The following is a 26,782-nucleotide window of genomic DNA, read 5'->3' as shown; positions in this document are numbered from 1 at the left end:
AGGGGGGGATCTCGTGGAAACGTATAAAATTCTGACAGGGCTAGACAGACTGGATGCAGGGAGGATGTTTCCCCTGGCTGGGGGGTCTAGAACAAGGGGTCACAGTCTCAGGATACGAGGTAGGACATTTAGGACTGAGATGAGGAGAAATGTCTTCACTCAGAGGGTGGTGAACCTGTGGAATTCTCTACCACAGAAGGCTGTGGAGGCCAAGTCACTGAATATATTTAAGAAGGAGATAAGACAGATTTCTAGGCACAAAAGGTATCAAGGGGTATGGGGAGAGAGGGGGAATATGGTAGTGAGATAGAGGATCAGCCATGATCATATTGAATGGTGGAGCAGGCTCGGAGGGCCGAATGGCCTACTCCTGCTCCTATTTGTCTATGTTTCTAAAATGGTTCCAACTACCGCACTGTAATTGCATCCTCCCACCAACAGTGGTGCTATAGGACCACACTACCGTCCTCCAGCAGGCAAACTGGGAGCGAGTCGCTCTCTGGTTAGCCTCGGGTTCAGAGAGCCAAATCACCCCGGCATCTCCAAAAACCCGATTCCTAATTCTGGGCTCTGGAGACAATCGACACTATTGCACCATGATGGGAGAACAGTTTTGTTAATTTTGGAGCCATTAACACACATCTTCAGGAGGCACAACCAACCGGAGAACAATTGTCATAGAATCATAGAAACTGACAGCACAGAAGGAGGCCACTCGTCCCGTCATGCTTGTGCTGGCTCTTTGAAAGATCAGTCGTGCTTAGTCCCACATCCCCGCTTTTTGTCCATAACCCTGTAAGTTCCTCATCCTCAAGTATTTTATAAATCTCTCATACATTAAACATTTTAGATCTGCACGCGCTTCCTGACGACTAAGATTATTTCCCTGTTGCCATATTTTGCCACTCTTCTGTGTCAACTTTTTCCATTATAAATTGTCCGCATTTTACATGGTAACAGCCTATGTCAACGTGTCACGCTGTAATTACACCCTCCCACCAGCAGTGGTGCTATAGGACCGCTGGTTTCCCATCGCTCAGCTTGTACTGCAGAGAAACTGCTACACTCCGCCCAACACAGTTTCCCAAATTGCTTTAGGTTTAGCGAGTTAATGCTAAAAAATAACATAAAATCAAACACTGCATAAAATTAAAGGACAGAATGTACGATTATAAAATAGGGAGTGAATTCCACCAGGCGGGCCCTCCAATAATCCCTCGTCCTCCGAGCCCATTTTACCAGAAGACTGCACTTGGTCTTCACTTCCCCCCGTCTATGCCACGGGAGATTGACTGGTAATCTCCGTGTTTCCCTCCCAGCCTTAGTCAACATCTCTTGTCCTTTGGGGTCCCAACCAGCGCAGTTGTTGTTGCTGCTGTTCCGTGCAGACTCTGTGATCTGCAAACCACCAGGTACTAGGTGGCCAACTTCTGCGTCTGCAAATCGCTTTGCTCCGACAACGCCCCTGATGACACGCTGCCTTTCCGCATTGCGGCAAAGCGGGAGTGGCTTTGGTTGCACTGTGGAAGCCGGTGTGCGGAGAGGTCCCCATCTTCTTCTGTTGGGAAACTGCTCCAGATGGGGACTTGCTTTCGATAGGGTGACACAGTTAAGCCCGCTCAGGGTACAGCCTCCAGGACACCACCTCCTCCTCGCTGCCTCGGATTTGCGGACGGCAAGACAAAGACGTACTGCTTTAAGTCGCAGTTGCTTCCCAATTTCACCAACTTGATCTTCTCAGGGTCTGGCGTTTCAGAGCACCGCGAAGCTTATAACAATGCCTCTAGTTGCCAGTACATGTTTCTTAACTTGTCCCATTACCATCTCCTTTGGACTTGCACCATCATCCCTTTCATCTCTTAATCTCTCCTGCCTTCCATCCTGTCACAGACCTTCCCTTTTGTTCTTTCCTCCCCCCTTTCCCTGCCCCTACACTTGCTTAAAAACCTGTTCCATCTCCAGCTTTTCCCAGTTCTGACAAAGGGTCATCGACCTGAAACGTTAACTCTGTTTCTCTCTCCACAGATGCTGCCTGACCTGCTGAGAGTTTCCAGCATTTTTCTGTTTTTATTTCAGATTTCCATCATCCGCAGTATTTTGCTTTTGTATTTCATGTCAAAGCCAGTTTTCTATTGTGTGTCTGACAGCATTCATAAAGAGATAGCGGCTCTGGCATTCCTTCATACCAGGCTCCCCCTGCTGTAACTCCAGCCGGAGACCAGCGGGCCCTCCTGGAATCTCCGGGAACAATGGCTGCCGTTCACCGTTACATCGCAGCCCCTGAGTGCGTGAGATGCTGGCTTTTAGTTTCCTAATCACAAACGGTACAAAACAAACCAGGCACTGGTGTGTGTATGTGTGTGTGATGCCACCATCTAATTACAGCCCGTCCGTCAACATCCCACGCTGCGGTATTTAAAATGTAGGCAGCTTGAAATTGTACCTCCAGACTGTGTTGGAGCCACACTGTTCCTTTGTCTTGGAAGGAAGCAAACAATTTTTTTTTAAACAACAAACGTTGCACCAAGTGTGCGGATTGTGCCAGTCGTTTTCAATGGTGATTGGAGGTGTTGTGGCGAAGGAGGTAAAAATGTTGCCGGGCGGTTGTGGCATCATTGATGCAGGAGACACAGCCAACGTTCCCGTAGGGGGCCCAACCAGTCCCCATCCACCACCACCCTCCTCCGCCTGGCTGAACTTGTTCTCACATTGAACAACTTCTCCTTTGACTCCACTCATTTCCTCCAAATTAAAGGTGTTGCTATGGGTACCCGCATGGGTCCTAGCTATGCCTGCCTTTTCTTGGGATATGTGGAACACTCTCTTTTCCAGTCCTACTCGGGTCCCCTCCCTCACCTCTTTTTCCAGTACATTGATGACTGTATCGGTGCCGTCTCCTGCTCTCGCCCTGAACTAGACAATTTCATTCACTTTGCCTCCAATTTCCACCCTTCCCTCACCTTCACGTGGTCCATCTCCAACTCTTCCCTTCCCTTCCTCGACTTCTCTGTCTCCATCTCTGGGGATAGGTTATTGACCAACATTCACTACAAACTCACTGACTCCCACAGCTACCTGGACTACACTTCCTCCCACCCCGCCTCCTGTAAGGACTCTATTCCATTCTCCCAGTTTCTCCGTCTCCACCACATCTGCTCCGACGATGCCACCTTCCACACCAGTGCTTCCGACATGTCTTCCTTTTTCCTCAACCGAGGATTCCCCTCTACTGTGGTTGACACGGCCCTCAACCGTGTCTGTTCTATCTCCCGCACTTCTGCCCTCACCCCTGCCCCTCCCTCCCGGAACCACGATAGGATTCCCCTTGTCCTCACCTTTCACCCCACCAGCCTCCACATTCAACGAATCATCCTGCCATTTCCGCCACCTCCAACGTGATCCCACCACCAAACGCACCTCCCCCTCCCCTCCCCTTTCAGCATTCCGTAGGGACCGCACCCTCCGAAACACCCTAGTCCACTCCTCTATCACCCCCAGCACCCCTTCCCCTTCGCCCGGCACCTTCCCGTGCAAGCACAGGAGATGCAACACCTGCCCCTATACCTCCCCCCTTCCCACTGTCCAGGGCCCCAAACACCCCTTCCAGGTGAAACAGCGATTTACTTGTACTTCTTGCAATCTAGTATACTGTATTCGCTGCTCACGATGTGGTCTCCTCCACATTGGAGAGACCAAACACAGATTGGGTGACCGCTTTGCGGAACACCTCCGTTCAGTCCGTAAGGGGGACCCCAAGCTTCCGGTCGCCTGTCACTTTAATTCACCGCTCCACTCCCACTCAGACCTCACCGTCCGCGGCCTCGTGCATTGTTCCACGGAAGCTCAGCGTAAGCTCGAGGAACAGCACCTCATCTTCCGATTAGGCACTTTACAGCCTTCCGGACTCAATATCGAGTTCAACAATTTCAGATCATAACCTCGGCCCCTATTACATTTTTATATATTTTTTATCCACACTTTCGGTTTGTGCCTTTTCCTTTTTTCTCTCTCCCACATGGCAGCTGTCTCTCACTCTGCCAGCGCATTTCACACTTCATCTAGAGCCGTCCTTTGTCTCTTTACCTGTCCTATTACCATCTCGTCTCGCCTTCAATATCTCTTAATGTCTCTTCACCCCTCACAGACCTTCCCTTTTGTTCTTTCATCCCCTCCCCCATTTCCCAGTCCCCAAACTTGCTTTTTAATCTGTTTCATTTCCTGCTTTTTTCCAGTTCTGACGAAGGGTCCCAGACCTGAAACGTTGACTCTATTTCTCTCTCCACGGATGTTGCCTGGCCTGCTGAGTTTTTCCAGCGTTTTCTGTTGTTATTTCGGATTTCCAGCATCCGCGGTATTTTGCTATCGTTCCCATAGGAGCTTGGCGGTTTCACCCACATCTGCCGGCACAGTGGTCACCACACTTCACAGTAACATATTGCTTGCGACATTCCGAGGGATGTTACCGGGAGTTAAGGTCAGGTAATTCTTTCTTTCATCCAGGCCAACAATGGTCACTTTGCAGAAGCTTACAGGAATCTAAAGCATTGACGAAGGCCCCATGAAACACAACCAAGATTTTGTCCTGATTGATCCCTTTCTGCTTTTCATTTTTAAATTTTCATAAAACTTTATTTTATACTTGGCCTGCATTTATATAGCGCCTTTAAAGTAGTAAAACGTCCCAAGGTGCTTCACAGGAAAGTTATCAAACAACACTTGACACCGAGCCACATGAAGGAGATATTAGGGCAGGTGACCAAAAGCTTGGTCAAAGAGGGAGGTTTTAAAAGAGAGGTAGAGAGGCGGAGAGGTTTAGGGGGGGAATTCCAGAGCTTAGGCCCTAGGCAGTTGAAGGCACAGCCACCAATGGTGGAGCGAACATAATCAGGGATGCGCAAGAGGCCAGAATTGGAGGAGCACAGATATCTCGGAGGGTTGTAGGGCTGGAGGAGATTACAGAGATAGGGAGGGGTGAGACTACGGAGGGATTTGAAAACAAGGATGAGAATTTTAAAACTGAGGCGTTGCCGGACCGGGAGCCAATGTAGGTCAGCGAGCGCAGGGGTGATGGGTGAACGGGACTTGGTGCGAGTTAGGACACGGGCAGCCGAGTTTTGGATGACCTCAAGTTTGAAGATGGGAGGCTGGCCCGGAGAGCAGTGGAATAGTCAAGTCTAGAGGTAACAAAGGCATGTGTGATGCAGTGCGAAAATTGTTATAGTGTAAAATGGAAATCCATTCTAAACTAAACAACCTCACAATTTGCATAGATAGTGTCATGACCACAGGGGGCAGGCAGTTTCCATATTTCACTGGACACTGCAGAGGTGCTCATGCTGTTGACCAGCAGAGGGCAGCATGAAACCAGATTCATCCGAAAGCACGGTGAGCTGATCTGTTGACTGCAATGTCAGGCCCTAAATCAAATGTTCGGAGGAAGCTGCAAGGACATATTGTTAAGATGGCGGATAAGGCAAGAGAGTGGCAGATGGAACTCAATGTCATTAAGGGATACAGTTGCAGCTCATTTTTTTGTTACAAGCTCTTTCTAAACCATAAGTCCATGAGACTTGAGCCCAAAAATCTAGACTGACACTTTTCAGTGCTGTGCTGAGGGAGTGCTGCACTGTCGGAGGTGCCGTCTTTCGGATGAGACATTAAACTGAGGCCCCGTCTGTTCTCTCAGGTGGACGTAAAAGATCCCACGGCGCTATTTCGAAGAAGAGCAGGGGGAGTTCTCCCCGCTGTCCTGGGGCCAATATTTATCCCTCAATTAACATAACAAAAACAGATTACCTGGATCATTATCACATTGCTGTTTGTGGGAGCTTGCTGTGCGCAAATTGGCTGCCACGTTTCCTACATTACAACATTGACTACACTTCAGAAAGTACTTTATTGGCTATAAAGCGCTTTGAGACGCCCTGAGGTCGTGAAAGGCGCTATATAAATGCAAGTCTCTTTTTTTCATACATTGTTGCGACAGATTCATCTGTGGAATTCTCTGCCCCAGAGAGCCGTGGAGGGCTGGGTCATTAAATACATTTAAGGTGGAGATAGACAGATTTTTGCAAGATAAGGGAGTGACGGTGACAGGAATCTTGTCATTCATGTGGAAATGACTTATGAAGTAATACTGGGCGGCCTGCTGGTGGCGCTGTCCAGGGAGAGTATAAATACTCGGGCATGGGCCCAGCTTGTTCAGGACATTCTTTAACAGGAACTAGTGAAGGACACAACTAGATCTCCATGTTGAAAACCAGTTGATTAAAGCCTTGTTTAATACTCAGACCAAGTGCCTGGTAGTTTTCTTACGTCAGAAAGTTTATGGGGAGCGGGCAGGGAAATGGCTTTGAGCCCTAGATCAGCCATGATCTTATTGAATGGCGGAGCAGGCTCGAGGGGTCGAGTGGCCTATTCCTGATCCTATTTCTTATGTTCTTATGACCTAGGATTGTATTGTCCCAAGGTGCATCTCTGTTGGCAAATTCATCGCAGGAAGAGGAAATAAATTGGCATTGGGTCTTCTACGGCAAGACGACAGAAACTGCCAATCAGCGATCGCCCAATCCTCGTACACCTCAATTACAATTCGAACCATCCACTTTCTGGGCATTAGCCTCATATCGTAATGGCAACTTACGGGCATGGACACAATTGAAAAAATACCACTCTCTCGTGAGGCTGCACGTGGGGAATCGGATGGAAGCCCCATACGGGAGCCTCTCTCGCTGTACTCCTATTTCTACTCCCAGCCTGGCCCTTTCTCACCCAGCCCTTACGTCTTGCTCTGTCGCTGACCTCTTACAGCCCCTCCGTTGATAGCCGGATAGATACACCTCTCTCGCTGCCCGTCACCTCAGCTCTTTAAATGCTGCCTCTCGTTCTTTCTTTTTTTTTTATTAATGCGCCGTTGAAGCCAAGCGTAAAAAACTGGGCAAGGCCTTTAATGCAGAGCAATAAATAAAAACAGAAAATGCTGGAAATACTCAACAGGTCAGGCAGCATCTGTGGAGAGAGAAACAGAGTTAACGTTTCAAGTCCATGACCCTTCGGTCATCGACCTGAAACGTTAACTCTGTTTCTCTCTCCACAGAAGCTGCCTGACCTGCTAAGTATTTCCAGCATTCTCTGTTTTTATTTCAGATTTCCAGCATCTGCAGTATTTTGCTTTTGTATTAATGCAAAAGAGAAGCATCTTGGGGAGGAGTACACTCCTGAATTGGTTAAAAGGGCGATGGGAGGTAAAATAAATAAAGGAAGTATTAAAGAAGTTAATTAAGCTAAAGGAGGACAAAGTGCCGGGACCCGACGGGATATATCCTGGGATCCCGAGGAAAATACCATGGGAACACCACCACCTCCAGGTTCCCCTCCCAGTCACACACCCTCCTGACTTGGAGATACATCGGCCGATCCTTCATCGTCGCTGGGACAAAATCCTGGAACTCCCTCCCTAACAGCACTGTGGGAGTACCTTCACCACACGGACTGCAGCGGTTCAAGGCGGCGGCTCACCACCACCTTCTCAAAGGCAATTAGGGATGGGCAATAAATGCTGCCCGTAAATGAATAAATAAAAAATAAATAAAAATAGGGGAAGAAATAGCTGCAGCCCTAGAAATTATATTTCGGGGTTCGACTGAGAGCTGATGTGTGCCAGAGGACTGGAGAGTGGTTAACATAGTGCCCATTTTCAACAAGAGAGACAGAGCTAACCTGCGTAATCTTTGATGTAATTACTCAATACCTGGCTAAATAGAAAATAATTAGTAGCAGCCAACATGGATTTCAGAACGGAAGATCATGCTTGACGGAGTTCTCAGGGGAGGTGACAGAGATGACAGACGGGGGAAATGCCTTTGACAAGGTACCACACAGGAGACTGTTGGAGAAGAATAAGGCAAATGGAATCAGTGGGAGGTCAGCAAATTGGATTAAAAACCGGTTAGAAGGGAGGAAACAGAGACTAGGCGAACAGGGCAGTTTTCTCAGAATGGTTGGAAGTGGGAGTGGTGTCCTGTTCTGCTACCGTTTCTGTTCACTAATGATTGGGCCAGAGAGTGGTGTCCAAATTTGTCGACATTACTACAATAGGAGGCATAGCAAATAACTCTGAGGACCGAAGGAAATTACATAGGGATATCGATACAAAAGCAAAATACTGCGGATGCTGGAAATCTGAAATAAAACCAGAAAACGCTGGAAATACTCAGCAGGTCAGGCAGCATCTGTGGAGAGAAAGAAACAGAGTTAACGGTTCAGGTCGATGACCCTTCGTCAGAACTGGAAAAAGTTTGAGATGTAACAGGTTTTAAGCAAGTGCAGACTCAGGGAAAGGGGGGAGGGGAGGAAAGAACAAAAGGGAAGGTCTGGGATAGGCTGGAAGGCAGGAGTGATTAAATGACAAAAGATATGATAGTACAAAGCAAAAGGAGATGGTAATGGGACAAGAAAAATGACAAAAGATGAGTCCAGAAGAGGTATAAATGGGAAGGGCAGAATCATCAACAGCTGCCGTGTACACCTGTACTTTTTGCAATTTAGTATACTGCATTCGCTGCTCACGATGCAGTCTCCTCTACATTGGGGACACCAAACGCAGATTGGGCGACCACTTTGGGGATCACCTCCGATCAGTCCGCAAGCGTGACCCCGAGCTTCCGGTCGCCTGTCACTTTAATTCTCCGCTCCACTCACTCTGTCCTCGGCCTCTTACAATGAAGCTCAACGTAAGCTCGAGGAACAGCACCTCGTCTTTCGATTAGGCACTTTACCGCCTTCTGGACTCAACATCGAGTTCAACAATATCAGACTATTTTTTCACATGGCAGCTGTTGATGATTCTGCCATTCCCACTTACACTTCATCTAGACTCATCTTTTGTTTCTTAGGGCAGCACGGTGGCATAGTGGTTAGCACTGTTGCCTCACAGCGCCAGGGACCCGGGTTCGAATCCAGCCTCGGGTGACTGTCTGTGTGGAGTTTGCACATTCCCCCCGTGTTTGCGTGGGTTTCCTCCGGGTGCTCCGGTTTCCTCCCACAGTCCAAAGATGTGCGGGTTAGGTTGATTGGCTATGATAAATTGACCCTTAGTGTTAGGGGGATTAAATACGTGAGGTTACGGGGATAGGGTGGGATATGTGTTGGTGTAGGGGTTACGGGGATCGGGTGGGATATGTGTTGGTGCAGGCTCGATGGGCCAAAATGGCCTCTATCTGCACTGTAGGGTTTCTGTGATTTCTGTGAACTTGTCCCATTACCATCTCCTTTTGCTTTGTACTATCATACCTTTTGTCATTTAATCGCTCCCACTTTCCATCCTATCACAGTTCTTTCCTCCTCTCCCCCTTTCCCTGTCCCTGCACTTGCTTAAAAACTGCTACATCTCTATCTTTTTCCAGTTCTGATGAAGGGTCATCGACCTGAAACGTTAACTCTGTTTCTCTCTCCACAGATGCTGCCTGACCTGCTGAGTGTTTCCTGCGTTTCTGTTTTTATTAGGGATAGTGATAAGATGGCGGAATGGAAATCCATTTTCAGTAAAAGCGAGCTGGTACATTTTAGTTACAAATTGTATACTTTATATGGGGGGAAAACGGGATGATGTGGAAGAACGGAGGGATTTGGGGATTCAGGTTCACAAGACATTAAGAGCAGCACCTCAAGTGGATAAGGCCTTAAAAAAAAAACTAACGGAATACTGAGTTTTGTGGCGAAAGGTACAGAATATACGAGTTGAGATCTAATGGTGAATCTATATAAAATCTTAGTTGGACCACAGTTGGAGGACTGCGTGCTGTTTCGGGCTTCTTGCTGTAGAAAGGACGATGAGGCACTAGAGGGGGTACAGCACAGATTCACCTGGATGCTGGCTGACATGAGGAAACACAAGACCTGGAAGGAAGACTTGAAAAACTGAAGCTGTGTTTTCATTAGCACAGAGGATATTCTGAGGCTATTTGAGCAAGGTGTTTAATATTAAACATTCGGCATTGCAGGGTGTAACGCTCCTGTCCAGTTGGAGTTCTACACTCCGACTTGCATTGCCACAGACGATGTGGGAGTTATGTAATTTTTGCAGGAAGGTTAGCAACAGTAAAATATTATATAATACACAACATAGGTGTGTTGTATCTGCATAGCACACGGGATGTTATTATTATATGATAAATATGCAAGAGTTACATCTCTTAAACAGTGTTTTGTTTCCTAGTACCCCAAAGCACTTGCTTCCCATCAGCAGGCCCCTTAGAAACCAGGGCTGGTCCATGTTACATAAGAACATAAGAATTAGGAGCAGGAGTCGGCCCTTCGGCCCCTCGAGCCTGCTCCGCCATTCAATAAGATCATGGCTGATCTTTGACCTCAACTTCACTTTCCCGCCCGATCCCCATATCCCTCGATTCCCTGAGAGCCCAAAAATCTATCGATCTGTGTCTTGAATATACTCAACGACTGAGCCTCCACAGCCCTCTGGGGTAGAGAATTCCAAAGATTCACCACCCTCTGAGTGAAGAAATTTCTCCTCATCTCAGTCTTAAATGGCCGACCCCTTATTCTGAGACTGTGACCCCTGGTTCTAGACTCCCCAGCCAGGAGAAACATCCTCCCTGCATCTACCCTGTCAATCCCCTTTAAGAATTTTGTATGTTTCAATGAGATCACGTCTCGTTCTTCAAACTCTAGAGAATATAGGCCTAGTCTACTCAATCTCTCCTCATAGGACAATCCCCCCATCCCAGGAACCAGTCTGGTGAACCTTCGTTGCACTCCCTCTATGGCAAGTATATCCTTCCTTAGGTAAGGAGACCAAAACTGTACACAATACTCCAGGTGTGGTCTCACCAGGGGCCCTATATAATTGCAGTAAGACGTCTTTACTCTTATACTCAAATCCTCTTGTAATATAGGCCAACATACTAATTGCTTGCTGTACCTGCATGTTAACTTTCAGTGATTCGTGTACAACGACACCCAGATCCCTCTGAACACCAACATTTCCCAATCTCTCACCATTTAAAAAATACTCTGCTTTTCTATTTTTCCTAGACTCTCCAGCCAGGGGAAACGGCCTCCCAGCATCTACCCTGTCAATCCCCTTTAAGAATTTTATATGTTTCAATGAGATCACCTCTCGTTCTTGTAAACTCTAGGGATTATAAGCCTAGTCTACTCAGTCTCTCCTCATAGGACAATCCCCTCATCCCAGGAATCAGTCTGGTGAACCTTCGTTGCGCTCCCTCTAACGCAAAGTACCCCTTCTTGTTTTATTTTGGCGCACAAAGCGAAGCATCGCCGCTCTATCACGGGATCCACTTTATTGCTTTTTAACAGTAATGCTCCTGTGTTGTGTGTTGCCTTGTCAAATTAACCGAGAATGGCACCTCGCGTCAACTGAACTCTGCTGTGGACTCAGATCCAGTGCATGTGGCAGAAACCTGCCTGGAAACACAGCTGACAGTGGGAGTTATGAAGCTGCATGGAAAATCTCACCGACGGCACCACCACCCTCCAACAAAACTGTGGCGGAGCAGGTTTCATTAATAAAAACACATTGCACATCTGACTGGCAGCAAATGCAAAGCGGTGGCTGTCTCTCGGGTTATAGAACGATGTGTAAAACTTTCCAGTTTGTGATCAGAACTTGTTAAATGTGTGTAACTCTCTCCCAGCCATTACGTGTCCTCCATACTCCTGGCAGGTTAGTGCAGTTGCAGAGAAATATAACTTTCTGGCTAGTTTATTCCCCCTCAAATGTTTGCGCTAACGAGGCTCCTTAGTTGAGCTCCAGTGAACTACAACTTTCTTTAATTCATTCACAGGTTGTGGGCATCACTGGCAAAGCCAGAATTTATTGCCCATCCTAATTGCCCGTGAGAAGGTGGTGGTGAGCTGCCTTCTTGACAACTGAGTGGCTTGCTAGGCCATTTAAGAGGGCAGTTAAGAGTCAACCACATTGCTGTGGGTCTGAGTCACATATAGGCCAGACCGGGTAAGAACAGTAGATTTCCTTCCCTGAAGGACATTAGTGAACCAGACGGGCTTTTACGACAATAAAAAATGACCACCATTACTGATACTCGCTTTTTATTCCAGGCTTATTTAATTAACTGAATTTAAATTCCCCAGCTGTCATGGCGGGATTTGAACTCACGTCTCTGGATAAGAACATAAGAAATAGGAGCAGGAATAGGCCACTTGGCCCCTCGAGCCTGCTCTGCCATTCAATAAGATCATGGCTGATCTTGGGCTCAAAGCCACTTCCCTGCTCGCTCCCCATAACCCTTCACTCCCTTATCTTGCAAAAATCTGTCTATCTTCACCTTAAATGTATTTAATGACCCAGCCTCCACAGCTCTCTGGGGCAGAGAATTCCACAGATTTACGACCCTCTGAGAGAAGAAATTCCTCCTCATCTCAGTTCTAAAACGGCGACCCTTTATTCTGAAACTGTGCCCCCAAGTTCTAGATTCCCCCACGAGGGGAAACATCCTCTCTGCATCTACCTTGTCGAGCCCCCTCAGTATCTTATATGTTTCAATAAGATCACCTCTCATTCTTCTAAATTCCAATGAGTATAGGCCCAGCCTGCTTAACCTTTCCTCATAAGTCAACCCCCTCATCTCTGGAATTAACCGAGTGAATCGTCTCTGAACTGCCTCCAATGCAAGTATATCCATCCTTAAATAAGGAGACCAAAACTGTACGCAGTACTCAAGGTGTGGTCTCACCAATACCCTGTACAGTTGTAGCAGGACTTCCCTGCTTTTATACTCCAACCCCCTTGCAATAAAGGCCAACATTCCATTTGCCTTTTTGATTACTTGCTGTACCTGCATGCTAACTTTTTGTGTTTCATGCACAAGGGCCCCCAGGTCCCTCTGAACTGTAGCATTTTGTAATCTCTCTCTATTTAAATAATAGTTTGCTTTTTTATTTTTCTTGCCAAAGTGGATAACTCGCACTTTCCCACATTATACTCCATCTGCCAAATGTTTGCCCACTCACCTAGCCTGTCTATATCCCTTTGCAGATTCTTTGAGTCCTCTGCACAACTTGCTTTCCCACCCATCTTTGTATCATCCGCAAACTTGGCTACATTACACTCGGTCCCTTCATCCAGGTCATTAATGTAGATTGTAAATAGTTGAGCACCGATCCCTGTGGCACCCCACTAGTTACCGTTTGCCAACCGGAAAATGACTCTCTGCTTTCTGTTAGTTAGCCAGTTCTCTATCCATGCTAATATATTACCCCCAACTCCGTGAGCTCTTATCTTATGCAGTAACCTTTTATGTGGCACCTTATCGAATGCCTTCTGGAAATCCAAATACACCCCATCCACTGGTTCACCTTTGTCCACCTTGCTCATTACATCCTCAAAGAACTCCAGCAAATTTGTTAAACATGATTTCCCTTTCCTAAAACCATGCTGACTCTGTTTGACTGCAGTATATTTTCCAAATGCCCTGCTACTGCTTCCTTAATGAAGGACTCCAGCATTTTCCCAATGACCGATGTTAGGCTAACTGGTTTATAGTTTCCTGCTTTCTGTCTGTGTTACATTTGCGGTTTTCCAATCCGCTGGGACCTCTCCAGAGTCCAGGGAATTTTGGTATATTGCAACCAATGCATCCACTATCTCTACAGCCACTTTTTTAAAGACCCTAGGATGCAGACCATCTGGTCCAGGGGACTTGTCATCTTTTAGTCCCATTATTTTACCAAGTACTATTTCCTTAGTGATAGTGATTGTCTTTATTTCCCCCCTCCCTGTGGCTCCTTGATTATCTATTATTGGGATGTTGTTTGTGTCTTCTACCGTGAAGACAGATACAAAATATTTGTTCAGGGTCTCTGCCATTTTCCCGTTCCCCATTATTAATTCCCCAGTCTCATCCTCTAAGGGACCAACGTTTACTTTAGCTACTCTCTTCCTTTTTATATACCTGTCGAAGCTCTTACTATCTGTTTTAATATTTCTTGCCAGTTTCCTCTCATAATTCATCATCTCTCTCTTTACTATTTTTTTAGTCATCCTTTGCTGTTTTTTAAAAATCTCCCAATCCTCTGGTCCCCTACCAATCTTGGCAACATTGTATGCCTTTGTTTTCAATTTGATACCATCCTTTACTTCCTTAGTTAGCCACAGATGGTGCTTCCTTCTCTTAAAATCTCTCTCACTGGAATATATTTTTGTTGAGAGTTATGAAATATCTCCTTAAATGTCCGCCACTGCATTTCAACTGTCTTACCCTATCATTAGTCCAGGCCTCTGGATTACTAGTCCAGTAACAGAACCACGATGCCACCATTCCCGTAATTCCACAGAATTGTGTTTCTTTCCTTATCACGTTCCTGCATTTGGTGTGATTGAAGTTTTAATCTCCAGATTAAAATCCATTTTTGAACATTTTCACTGGGTCCTATTCTACTTCAAAAGGGCGTGCTTGGCAAACCCTTGCGTTGGTATTGGTTGACAGCCACTGGGGCTTGTGTAACTTGTGACAACTGCGTTGAAAATTAAAATTAAAAGTCACTTTACAAAAAAAACTAGATCCCCCCCACCCCCACCGCCCCACACCACAAAAACAAATCGCAAACGTTCAGCCTCAAGTGGGTATCCCAAGGTGTATTCAGCTATCCCGCACTCCCAGTGGGAATGTGGGTCGGTGTTTCAGTGCCGTGGACTCAGCTCTAACCCACACTGGAAGTGCAGGATCGGTGAATTTACCCTCGTGTCTGCTGCAGCCCATCCTTCTCCAGAAGGTCACGGGATATCAGAGGCGGCAGCTATTACTGTGATGACATTTTACTAAAACAATCGTGTGCGCAAAGGAGTGCCGAGTAGAAATGGTTGGTGATTGCTCTGCTCGTTCATATCCCTCTATCTCACTCCATGTTATACAGTCCAGCAACGCCTTGATTTTAAAATTCTCATCCTCGAATCCCTCAATCTAGCCCCTTTCTATCTCTGTACACCCTACAAGATATCTACGCTCCTCTAATTCTTGCCACTTGCACATCCCCGATTTTAATCACTCCACCATTGGCGGCCCTGCCTTCAGCTACTAAGGCCCTAAGCTCTGGAATTCCCTCCCTAAACCTCTCTGCCTCTCTCTCCTTCTTTAAGACCCTTCTGAAAGGCTGTTCCCACTAGTTGATGGTACAAGGACTAGAGGACACAGATTTAACGTTTTGGGCAAGAGATACAGGGGGGATGTGAGGATAAACTGTTTTACGCAGCGAGTGGTGAGGACCTGGAACTCGCTGCTGACGGAAGTGGTGGAAGCGGAGACGCTCAATGTTTTCAAGGGGAGACTGGATAGACACTTGAGGGAAATAAACTTGCAGGGCTACGGGGATAGAGCGGGGGAATGGGACTGACTGGATTGCTCTGCAGAGAGCCGGCACAGACTCGATGGGCTGAATGGCCTCCTTCTGTGCCGTTATGGCTCGATGACCCTCCTTAAAACCTCCCTCTTTGATCCGTCCTAATATCCACTTATATGGCTTGCTGTCAAACTTTGTTTGATAACTCTCCTGTGAAGCGCCTTGGGATGTTTGATTATGTTAAAGGTGCTATATACAAAAATATATTGTTGTTGTTGTTGTCAGGAAGAAAGGTTTTCCCACTTGAAAAACCAAACTGTGGGGGTAGAAACCAAATTCTGGAGCTGAAAACCAAACTCTGCTTTCAGTAGAAGCTGCTCTCATTAAAGTGGTGTGTTCCCAATGGAGCTGTGAGGTTCTGAAGACTCGCTTCTTTGTAGGCTTGCTGTTACGTGGGCGGGTTATTTTAATGACACAATGAGCCACCTGACCTCACCAATAGGACTGCTGCCTCGCCTGCTGGCTGTGACCTTTTCCTATTCTCCTTTTTCTTCTTCCCCCCCATTGCACTCGCTGAATGAGATGAAATGGTGGTCGTTCATTCGGAACATAGGAACAGGGGGAGGCCATTCAGCCCCTCGAGCCTGTTAGAATCATAGAATAGTACAGCACAAAGGGAGGCCATTCAGCCCATCCAGTCTGCGCCGGCTCTTTCGAAGAGCAATCCAGTTAGTCCCACTCCCCCGCTCTTTCCCCAGATCCCTGCAATTTTTTCTCCTTCAAGTATTTATCCAATTTCCTTTTGAAGGCTACTATTGAATCTGTATCCACCACCCTATCAGGCAGTGCATTCCAAATCCTAACCACTCATTGTGTAAAAAAAGCTTTTCCTCATGTCGCCTCTGGTTCTTTTGCCAATCACCTTAAATCTGTGCCCTCTGGTTCTCAACCCTTCAGACACTGGAAACAGTTTCTCTTTATTTACTCTATCTAAACCCTTCATGATTTTGAACACCTCTATCAAATCTTCTCTTAGCCTTCTCTGCTCGAAGGAGAACAACCCCAGCTTCTCCAGTCTATCTTCTGGCGGACTAGAATGATGAGACATTCCTCTTTCGTTTGCTCCCCCCTCCCCTCGTCCCAATGCAACATTGACCGGGAGCCTTACTTCCAAAATATATAATAAAAACAGCCAATACTGGCAATCACGGACCCATCAGCATCTGAAGTGAGAAAAGACATAGGGACAGGTGTTGGCCAGTCAGCCCCTTGGGCCTGTTCCACCATTCAATGAGATCATGGCGGATCTGAGACCTAACTCCATATACCCCGCCTTTGGCCCATATCCCTTTGGTTAACAAAAATCTATCAATCTCAGGTTTAAAATTAACAATTGATCTAGCATCAGTTGCCGTTTGCGGAAGAGAGTTCCAAACTTCTACCACATTTTCAGCACGGTGGCATAGTGGTTAGCACTGTTGCCTCACAGCGCCAGGGACCCGGGTTCGAATCCGGCCTCGGGCGACTGTCTGTGTGGAGTTTGCACATTCTCCCCGTGTTTGCGTGGGTTTCCTCCGGGTGCTCCGGTTTCCTCCCACAGTCCAAAGATGTGCGGGTTAGGTTGATTGGCTATGATAAATTGACCCTTAGTGTTAGGGGGATTAAATACGTGGGGTTACGGGGATAGGGTGGGAATATGTGTTGGTGTAGGGGTTACGGGGATCGGGTGGGATATGTGTCGGTGCAGGCTCGATGGGCCGAAATGGCCTCTATCTGCACTGTGGGGTTTCTGTGATTCTGTGATTCTGTGATTTTGTGTAGAAATGTTCCTAATTTCACTCCCGAGAGGTCTGGCTCTAATTTTTAGACTCTGCCCCCTAGTCCTAGAATCCCCAACCAGCGGAAATAGTTTCTCTCTATCTACCCTATCTGTTCCCCTTAATATCTTGAAAACTTTGATCAGATCACCCCTTAACCTTCTAAATTATAGGGAATACAACCCTAGTTTGTGTAATCTCTCCTCGTAACTTAACCCTTGGAGTCCGGGTATCATTCTGGTAAACCTACGCTGCACTCCCTCCAAGGCCAATCTATCCTTCCTAAGGTGTGGTGCCCAGAACTGCTCACAGTACTCCAGGTGTGGTCTAACCAGGTTTTTGTATAGCTGCAGCGTAACTTCTAATTGGTGGCCGCTCATCGTCACTGACCTTTCTCTCACTCATGAGAAGGAGCTGGGAAATTCTCTGGCACCTGTGCCGCTCATGAATTATCTGACCAGTTCCACTCCCAACAGAAAAGGGAGAGTCTGCACTGCCAAACACGGTGTAATATGACTGTTTGGCCAGGTGCCATATCCCAGAGAGCCAGCAACGAGCACCAGTAAATGGGCTACCAGAACTGATCAAGCTAATTGGCACCCTGGTGGTCATCAGGTCCTCCGAAATGATCGGAACTCATGGTGTCGTCAACATATTTCACACTGATATCAGAACCGGCCACATTCTGCCTGCTTAGAACTTCACTTCATACCTTAATCTGTAACCTGTCCCTGACTCCATCCTGACACCTGTGGACTCAGGGATCCACTAACTTGAGTTTCAGGTCCTCCTGCATCTCAACTTGGCCGAAGCCACTGTACCCAGTGTTGATTCTGCAACCCAGCTGTCCCTGTTCTTTTGGTTAGTGTTTGTTCGGTCAGCATAAACTCAAGTTGCATCGTATGGTTTGTTTGATGTAAGTTTTTGTTTTGAAAAAGAAATGGTGCAGTCTGGCTTGTTGTAGACGAACGGGTTTTTTTTTGGCCTCCATTGGCGGCTGTGCCTTCACCTGTCCAGGCCCTAAGCTCTGGAATTCCCTCCCTATACCTCTCTATCTCTCTCTGTCCTGCTTTAAGACCTTTGAGTGGGCTTGCCAGGGTAGATACTGAGAGGCTGTTTCCCCTGGCTGGAGAGTCTCGAACTAGGGGTCATAGCCTCAGGAGAAGGGGTCGGCCATTCAGGACTGAGATGAAGAGGAATTTCTTCACTCAGAGGGTTGTGAATCTTCGGAATTCTCTACCCCAGAGTGCTGTGGATGCTGAGTCGTTGAGTATATTCAAGGCTGAGATAGATGGATTTTTGGACACTAAGCAAATCAAGGGATATGGAGGTCAGGCGGGAAAATGGAATTGAGGTCAAAGATCAGCCACGATCTTACTGAATGGCGGAGCAGGCTCGAGGAGCTGTATGGCCTACTCCTGCTCCTATTTCTTATGTTCTTAAGACCCGCCTAAAACCTAGCTCTTTGACCAAGCTTTTGGTCGCCTCTCCTTATGTGGCTCGGTGTCAGGTTTTTGTCTGATAATCGCTCCTGTGAAGAGCTCTGGGTCATTTTGCTACATTAAAGGCGCTATATAAATGCAACTTGTTGTTGTCAATGTTTTTGCGGTGCAACTAGGCCTGTTAGGACATGAATTGTGTCACAACATTTGGCAAACACAGAGCAACATAGAAACATAGAAGATAGGAGCAGGAGTAGGCCACTTGGCCCCTCGAGCCTGCTCCGCCATTCAATGCGATCATGACTGATCATCCAAATTCAGTACCCTGTCCTCTCCCCAGAGCAAGGCTGCCATCAAGACATCGCCCCTTCAAACACTGCGGATGCTCACAGAAACCCTAACGGCCAATCACAGAGCAGCAGCGCAGAAACATTGCAGGAAGTCAAGTGATTGAACGGTCGAGGTAACAAAACCAAATATGACAAATATTAGAACCAGTCCAAGCCTTCAATCAACAGAAAAATACCCCAAAATGGAACATGAAATGGTTGTGTTATGTGACTGAGTATATCACCCTCCCAATGAAGTGGGCATCCCACAGAACCTGCAGACTACTGGAATATCCCACCCAGTGACTTCATGATCCACACCGTAATCAAAAATACTTCAGTGGTTAATGCCGAAGGGAGAATTTTCTCCCTTTGATTTTGAATGGTTTGACCCCAGCCTAGCTATTCCAAGTAAAGAAGTGCTCACGTGCCCCTGAGAGTCGAGAGGTCATTAACAGAGCAGGCAATCTGCTCTTCTCAGCGGGAGAATGGTGACCAAGGAGGGGAGGAGGGAACCTTGAAGGAACGGGTGGGGGTGGGAGCTGTGACAGTAAAGTTGACGAGGGATTGTTGCTGCAGTTGGGAGTTATTGCGATGGCTCAGCCCTGGACTAACCTCGCTGAATACTCTGCTACAGCATTGCCGTAACGTTATATCTGGTACAGTGCGATTTCTTTTTAGAGTTCTTGGTTAAGCTTACAAAAAAAAAACAGTTTGTACAGGCTGACGTGACTGCCAGCACAGTGATACGATGTTGTGTCATCGTCGTGTTGGGTCTACCAACGAGACACTTCACCAAGGCTACGCCGCCCAAGGGAGCGGCTCATGTCAACATGGGAAAACACAGCATAGCAAATAAAAGAAAAGTCTCGCGTTTCTATCGCGCCTTTCGCGACCTCCGGACGTCCCAAAGCGCTTTACAGCCAATGAAGTACTTTTGAAAGTGTGGTCACTGTTGTAATGTAGGAAATGAGTAAAGAAAGAGCTCAAAAGTAAAAGAATAACCTGCTCAATGCCCCATTTCGGTTTGGGCCTGAGCATGAAGCCAAAACCTATATTCGATACAGTCAATGCTGTCTAAAGAACAGCTCCCTCCCAACTCAAGTGGCCAAAAGTTAATGCCAGATTCCAGCGCATGTTCATGTTCAATGGAGCAAATCAAACACAGCAATTGGAGCGACGCTCCAGCGTCGTATCCTTGCCTCCGATCCATGCTCCCTTCAAGCGCAACTCCCCACTGGCAGCACGAGATTGGTAAATGTCCCCTTTTGTCAGTCCTTGTGTCTATTTTTGGAATTATGACGAAGAGTGGCAGAATATATGAGCTCAATAAATGCAGCCGGGTGAATGTAAGTGTCAGCCGTGGCTCCGCGGCAGCTCTCTCGCCTCTGAACCAGAAGGTTGTGGGTTCAAGCGCCCCACTCCAAAGACCAGAATCTAGGCCGACACTCCCAGTGCAGGGCTGAGGGAGAGCCGCACTGTCGGAGGTGCCGTCTTTCGGATGAGATGTTTAACTGATGCTCTGTCTACTCTCTCAGGTGGACGTCCTGTGGCACTATTGCGAAGATGAGCAGCGGATATCTCCTGGCCAACATTTTACCCCAGTCAACATCAATAAAAAACAGATTATCCAGTCATTTATCTCTTGCTGTTTGTAGGACAAATTGTCTGCTGCGTTTCCCTTCATTACAACAGCGACTACAATTCAGAAGTACTTCATTGGCTGTGAAGCACTTTGGGACATCCTGTTAAAGGCGCTATAGAAATGCAAGTTTGAACTTTATAAATCCAGCTTTCAGACAACTCTGGTGTACGGTATGGCTAAAATAAGGTTATAAGGTATAAAAATGATAAAGTACTCACATGTACACTAGCAGGGTCAGATGGAGATCTTTCTCCTCTCCTCCTCCACCCTACCCCACCCCACCAACCCATCTCTGGTCTGGTTAGGCTGCAAATCAACCTGAGCAGGAGCCACATGGCAAGGAACTGTTGGCTTTGCATGTGGGATGCAGGTGCAATCTCCAATAACACCGAGAGTCTTAGTTACGCTGCTCTCGATTGCCTTAAACATTCACTCCCTCCACCACCGGCGTACCATGGCTGCAGTGTGTACCATCTACAAGAGGCACTGCAGCCACTCGCCAAGGCTTCTTCGGCAGCACCTCCCAAACCTGCAACCTCTTCCACCTAGAAGGACAAGGGCAGCAGGCGCATGGGAACACCACCACCTCCAAGTTCCCCTCCAAGTCACACAGCATCCTGACTTGGAAGTATATCGGCCGATCCTTCATCGTCGCTGGGTCAAAATCCTGGAACTCCCTCCCTAACAGCGCTGTGGGAGCGCCTTCACCACACGGACTACAGCAGTTCAAGAAGGCGGCTCACCACCACCTTCTCAAGGGCAATTAGGGATGGGCAATAAATGCTGGCATTGCCAGCGACGCCCACATCCCATGAATGAATAAAAAAAAAACTAAACAACGTGGAAAATTACCTGCGAGCACACATCCAACACCAGAGACTGGTTTTCATACTTCTTCACTCGGCAAGCATTCCTTCACAGTGAGAAAGAGAGAGAGAGGGGAAAAAAATACGGGAGAACAGTCAAATCACATCGTCGCATACTATGAGCACAAGATTTCATCTGACCTTGATTTGAATAACTCAAAGAGCCAATGCGCATGCTAGCAGTGGGCTTTAAAAGACAAAAGGAACGAGAAACAGAATTTGCTTGAAATGCAAGAGATTGAAAAAAAAAAGCTTTCATTTCATTGCATGCCAGCACAGTTCCAGCCTCCTGGTCGCTGCGGAATAATGTTACACACAAGTTGATTCTGTGAATACAATGCCCAGACAATCTCGTTTTACCCAATAGAGATACTATCCCTCCATGCTGACTGAAGTGAGGGCAGGACAATCGTCAGGGGCAAATTGTAGCTGGGCTGCGATGCTGACGAGCTCTCCTTTTTATTTGATCGATTCCCCGTGTACTTTAAAACTCAACATCCAGAGGTATTTCGCGGCAGCTTGAGTCAAACGCACTCACTGTAAAGGCACAATCTGAGGCTGTTCAGAGAACCCGTTAAACCCTTAAGCACAATGGCACCATTTAACGCCAGAAACGTTCCCCAACCTCCCAAAATCTCCTCCATCCACTCCAAAGTTATGGGCGATTTTGTAAAGATCAGCATAAACAGGGTTGTCCTATGAGGAGAGATGGAGTAGATTGGGCCTGTACTCTCTGGAGTTTAGAAGAGTGGGAAGTGATCTCATTGAAAGATATAAGATTCTGAGGGGGATTGACAGGGTAGATGCTGAGAGGTTGTTTCTCCCTGGCTGGAGAGTCCAGCACTAGGGGGCACAGTCTCAGGATAAGAGGTCGGCCATTTTAGACTGAGATGAGGAGGAATTTCTTCGCTCAGAGGGTTGTGAATCTTTGGGATTCTCTACCTCAAAGGGCTGTGGATGCTGAATCATTGAGTATAATCAAAGCTGAGATCGATAGATTATTGGGCTCTAGGGGAAACAAGGGATATGGCGATCGGGTGGGAAAGTGGAGTTGAGGTCGATGATCAGCCATGATCTTATTGAATGGCGGAGCTGGCTCGAGGGGCCGTATGGCCCACTCCTGCTCCTAATTCTTATGTTGGGGAAAATAAATGGCAGCTGTCTCTGTATGAAGGCTGACATAATAAAGACTCACTACGCACTTGATTGTACATAAAGCAAGACTTTAATCGACTTGTAACAAAACATGGAGGTCTCGTTAGTAGTCACTAGCTTCCTGTTTCCAGATTATCTCTGGCCAAGCTGGGCCCACGCCCGAGTGTTTATACTCCTCGGACAGCGCCCTCAGCTGGCTGTTCAGTAGTACTTCCTGAGTTACTTCTTGTCGAAGTTGCGATTTATGACAAAGGCAACCAGAGGTCACAGATTTAAGATCATTAGTAAAAGAACTAGTGGGAAAAAGAGCAGAATTTTTTTGCGCACGGAAGGTTGTTAAGATCTGGAACTCACTGCCTGAAAGGGTGGTGGAATCAGATTCTATAGGAACTTTCCAAAGGCAACTGGACATGTACTTGAAGAGGACTAATTTGCCGGGTTATGGGGAGAAAGCTGAGGTGCGGGACTAAATTGGAGAGCTCTTTCAAAGAGGTGGCACAGGCACGGCGGGCTGCGTGGCCTCCTTCTGTGCTGTATGATTCTATGATTTGTTTTAATAGAAAGGATATGTTAGATGAAGTAAGGCGGCGAGATAGGCAGGGGTCCTGTGGAGCATAAACACCGGCATCGACCTGACGGGCCGAATGGCCAGTTTCTGTGTTGTAAATACTGTGTAATATTGTGTAAGTCTACTCACAGGATCAATGCCTCAATAGTTGCCCTGTTCCAGGCTCCTGCCAACGCCACTTTGTAGAGGACCTCCTCTAGTGCCCGTGATTGGTCCCACTAATTCTCCTGGGCCATGTGACTCTCCCTCCAGCTACTCCCACAGAGAGGTGCCTCGCCTATTAATTAGGGTGAAAAGTGGAATTTCCACTGCCTCATTAGTGAAAAAGTGCATCTGAATAAAAAGGCACTAAAGTTAGCAAAGACAGAGCATTCGTCTCCACTGTGTGTCCCTATGATGCCTCAGTGAGGAAATGCGTATGTGGGGAACGGTAAGAGTTTTCTTGCTAACATTCTGTGCCACAGGTGGAGCCAGTGAACTGAGCATTCTTCTTCCAGCATTCTCCTTCTGCAGAGTATCAGCTTTGTACATTGCATCGGGTTTTGAGAGTTGTGAAGGGAGGCGCACAACTGCCCAAATTCAAGATTATAAATGACTTCCAACTGAAGGCGTCTCTGAAAGTTTACTGTTTGACAGTGTCTGTCTGGAGATGATGACCCACGCACAGCTTTGGTCATCAATCCACTGTGTCACGAAGTCATCATCAGCTTGGAATTCCTGTCTGCCGGCCCTCTCAATCAGCCAGTGGTTGTGGTATGGGCGAGAGGGATTGTTTGTTGGCAACCGATGAAACAGGCAAAGGATGTTTCATTCATTACCGACAAAAATAATACAAGTTTTTCAGTAGTCATTGTCACCACAAAAAAGATCTCCAATGAATGACTCTGATTCAAGGTACCAATTACGGACACACAGCAGTCATTAAGCATCAGAAACATTCACTACACAAGAGGTCAGTCATTTCCCCTGAGCTTCGCAATGCACCAAAGAGGATAAAGATACGATACCTCCTTTTGGTGGTTCAATGCTGAGCCTAAATCGATAAATTATAAAGCTAAACCCTCCGAGATCTCTGCGCTCCTCCAATTCTGGCATCTTGCCCTTCCCCCGATTTTAATCGCTCCACCATTGGCGGCCGCGCTCTCACCTCCTCCAGCCCCACAACCCTCTGAGAACTCAGCGCTCCTCCAATTCTAGCACCTTGTGCATCCCTGGCCTTCTTCACCCTGCTCCATTGGTGGCCGTGCCTTCAGTTGTCTAGACCCTAAGCTCTGGAATTCTACTCCCTAAACCTCTCTCTCCTCCTTTAAGATACTCCTTAAAACCCACGTCTTTGACCAAGCTTTTGGTCACCTGCCCTAATGTCTCCTTCTTTGGCTCGGTGTCAATTTTATTGTCTGATTATGCTCCTTGCGATGTTTTACTAAGTTAAAGGTGCTATATAAATGCAAGATGTTGTTGTTATTGGTCAGTTACCAACTTGAAAGAAAGACTGACTTGCATTTATATAGTGCCTTTCACGACCACTGGACGTCTCAAAGCGCTTTACAGCCAATGAAGTACTTTTGGAGTGTCGACACTGTTGTAATGTGGGAAACGCGGTAGCCAATTTGCGCACAGCAAGCTCCCACACACAGCAATGTGATAATCACCAAATAATCAGTTTTTGTTATGTTGATTGAGGGATAAATATTGGCCAGGACACCAGGGCTAACTCCCCTGCTTTTCTTCGAAATAGTGCCGCGGGATCTTTTACGTCCACCTGAGAGGGCAGACGGGGCCTCGGTTTAACGTCTCATCCGAAAGACAGCACCTCCGACAGAGCAGCACTCCCTCAGCACTGCATTGGAGTGTCAACCTTTTTTATGCGCTTCAAGTCTCCTAGAGTGGGACTTGAACAACCTTCTGACTCAGAGGCGAGTGTGCTGCCCACTGAGCCACAGCTGATTAGCAATGGGGTGGAGCGTAGCTGCTTTACATCACCCCTTGCTTGAGCAGTGTTAAAGGGGCACTGTTGCTGCCAACATGCCTTTGAAGACACTCCAAGTAGGCATCTCGAGGGGAGCACCGTGAGGTAGGGGTGTTGCAGTGTCAGTTTTGGTACCTGCCTCAGAAAAGTTTCAATTGGAAATCAAAATTTCGAAGAAGAGAAGCACATCATAAACCGCGACACTAACGTTCAAACTTACCATAATCCCCAAAACAGCCCTTTTTAACCATTTGAGCCCAAGTTGTCAGCTGTGGCTCAGCAGTTAGCCGAGGCTACGAGTGACATTTAAACATGTCTTGAACAGGGCACAGCTTTATCGTGCACTCAGATGTCAGTCGTGGCTCAGTGGACAGCACCCTCACCTCTGGGTCAGGAGGTTGTGGGTTCAAGTCAGCTTGAGTTTTCTTATTGTTCAGAAAAAAAAAATTGTCCTGTAATTACAATGACAAAAGAAAATGGAGTGCAATTGTATTGCCTGATGAAACAAATTGTCCGTGGCTCTGAACTCTTCAATCTCCTTCAATATATTTCTTTCCCCCCCCACCCCCCACCCTCCCCAGAAGACAATGGTTCATGTACAGATGACAGGGAGTCTCAGGCCAAACAAACAACAGACTGTTTGCAGTAAGGCCGACATTCTGGAATGAATACAGGACAATTTGCATTCATGAATAAAGCGTAAACAGGGAAAGTTGAGTCAATTAATCAAATATAAATGAGCGGAGAGATGGGTAGGCTCCAATTGCTCTCGAGGCAGTTCAGAGAAGGTTCACTCGGTTGATTCCGGAGATGAGGGGGTTGACGTATGAGGAAAGGTTGAGTAGGTTGGGACTCTACTCATTGGAGTTCAGGAGAATGAGAGGCGATCTTATCGAAACATATAAGATTGTGAGGGGGATTGATCGGGTGGATGCGGGGAGGATGTTTCCACTGATGGGTGAGACTAGAACTAGGGGGCATAATCTTAGAATAAGGGGCTGCCCTTTCAAAACTGAGATGAGGAGAAACTTCTTCACTCAGAGGGTAGTAAATCTATGGAATTTGCTAACTCAGAGAGCTGCGACACTAAATAAATTTAAAACGGAGATAGACAGTTTCCTAGCTAATAAGGGAATTAGGGGTTACGGGGAGCGGGCAGGGAGGTGGACGTGAGTCTAGATTCGGATCAGCCATGATCCTATTGAATGGCGGAGCAGGCCCAAGGGGCCGTATGGCCTACTCCTGCTCCTACTTCTTATGTTCAATTCAAATGAATTAGGCACAATATAAGTGTAAGTGACGAGAGAGGAAAAATAGAATTCGTGCTCCCACAGATGCATCAAATATGTATAAAATGCTTACAAACGCACAGGGATATTTCCTGAGGTGGAACAATACCCATTGTTGACTCAGTGTCTTAGCATGTTGGTGTTAAAATGCGCTGTGCCACAGAGGGGTCCGCACACCCGGGGTTCACAGAATGGCCATGTTGCAAACTCACACGTACCACCAGGACAGCCACGTGACAGAGGCGTGTTCCATTCCCACATGGAGGGACAGAGAAAAGATCACAAGGCTATTCGGCTCATCTTAAATTATCCACCTAGAGGGAACCTAACATTCCCCCCGCTCTAACAGCCGATTGTTTCCCAAAC

The 26,782-nt window shown here is 47.0% G+C and overlaps 1 protein-coding gene across 8 annotated transcripts in view; it reads right to left on the bottom strand.

The window, feature by feature from the left end:
* tacc1 (transforming, acidic coiled-coil containing protein 1) overlaps positions 1 to 26,782 on the bottom strand; it is a 232,938-nt gene that overhangs the window by 43,054 nt on the left and 163,102 nt on the right. For all 8 annotated transcript variants that reach the window (XR_015074252.1, XM_085971170.1, XM_085971167.1 and 5 more), the window contains one exon: positions 21,422 to 21,482. Coding sequence is in view for 7 of the 8 variants with exons in the window: in XM_085971170.1 (XP_085827296.1) it covers positions 21,422 to 21,482 (61 nt within the window). In the remaining variant the exon portion in view is untranslated. The remainder of the gene's footprint in view (positions 1 to 21,421; positions 21,483 to 26,782) is intronic.

This window comes from Somniosus microcephalus, chromosome 30 (assembly GCF_052327205.1).
Source record: "Somniosus microcephalus isolate GS21.2 chromosome 30, FLI_Smic_1.0, whole genome shotgun sequence".
Lineage (NCBI taxonomy): Eukaryota > Metazoa > Chordata > Chondrichthyes > Squaliformes > Somniosidae > Somniosus > Somniosus microcephalus.
Note: the sequence above shows the minus strand (reverse complement) of the source record. Positions and strands in the feature narration are given on the sequence as shown.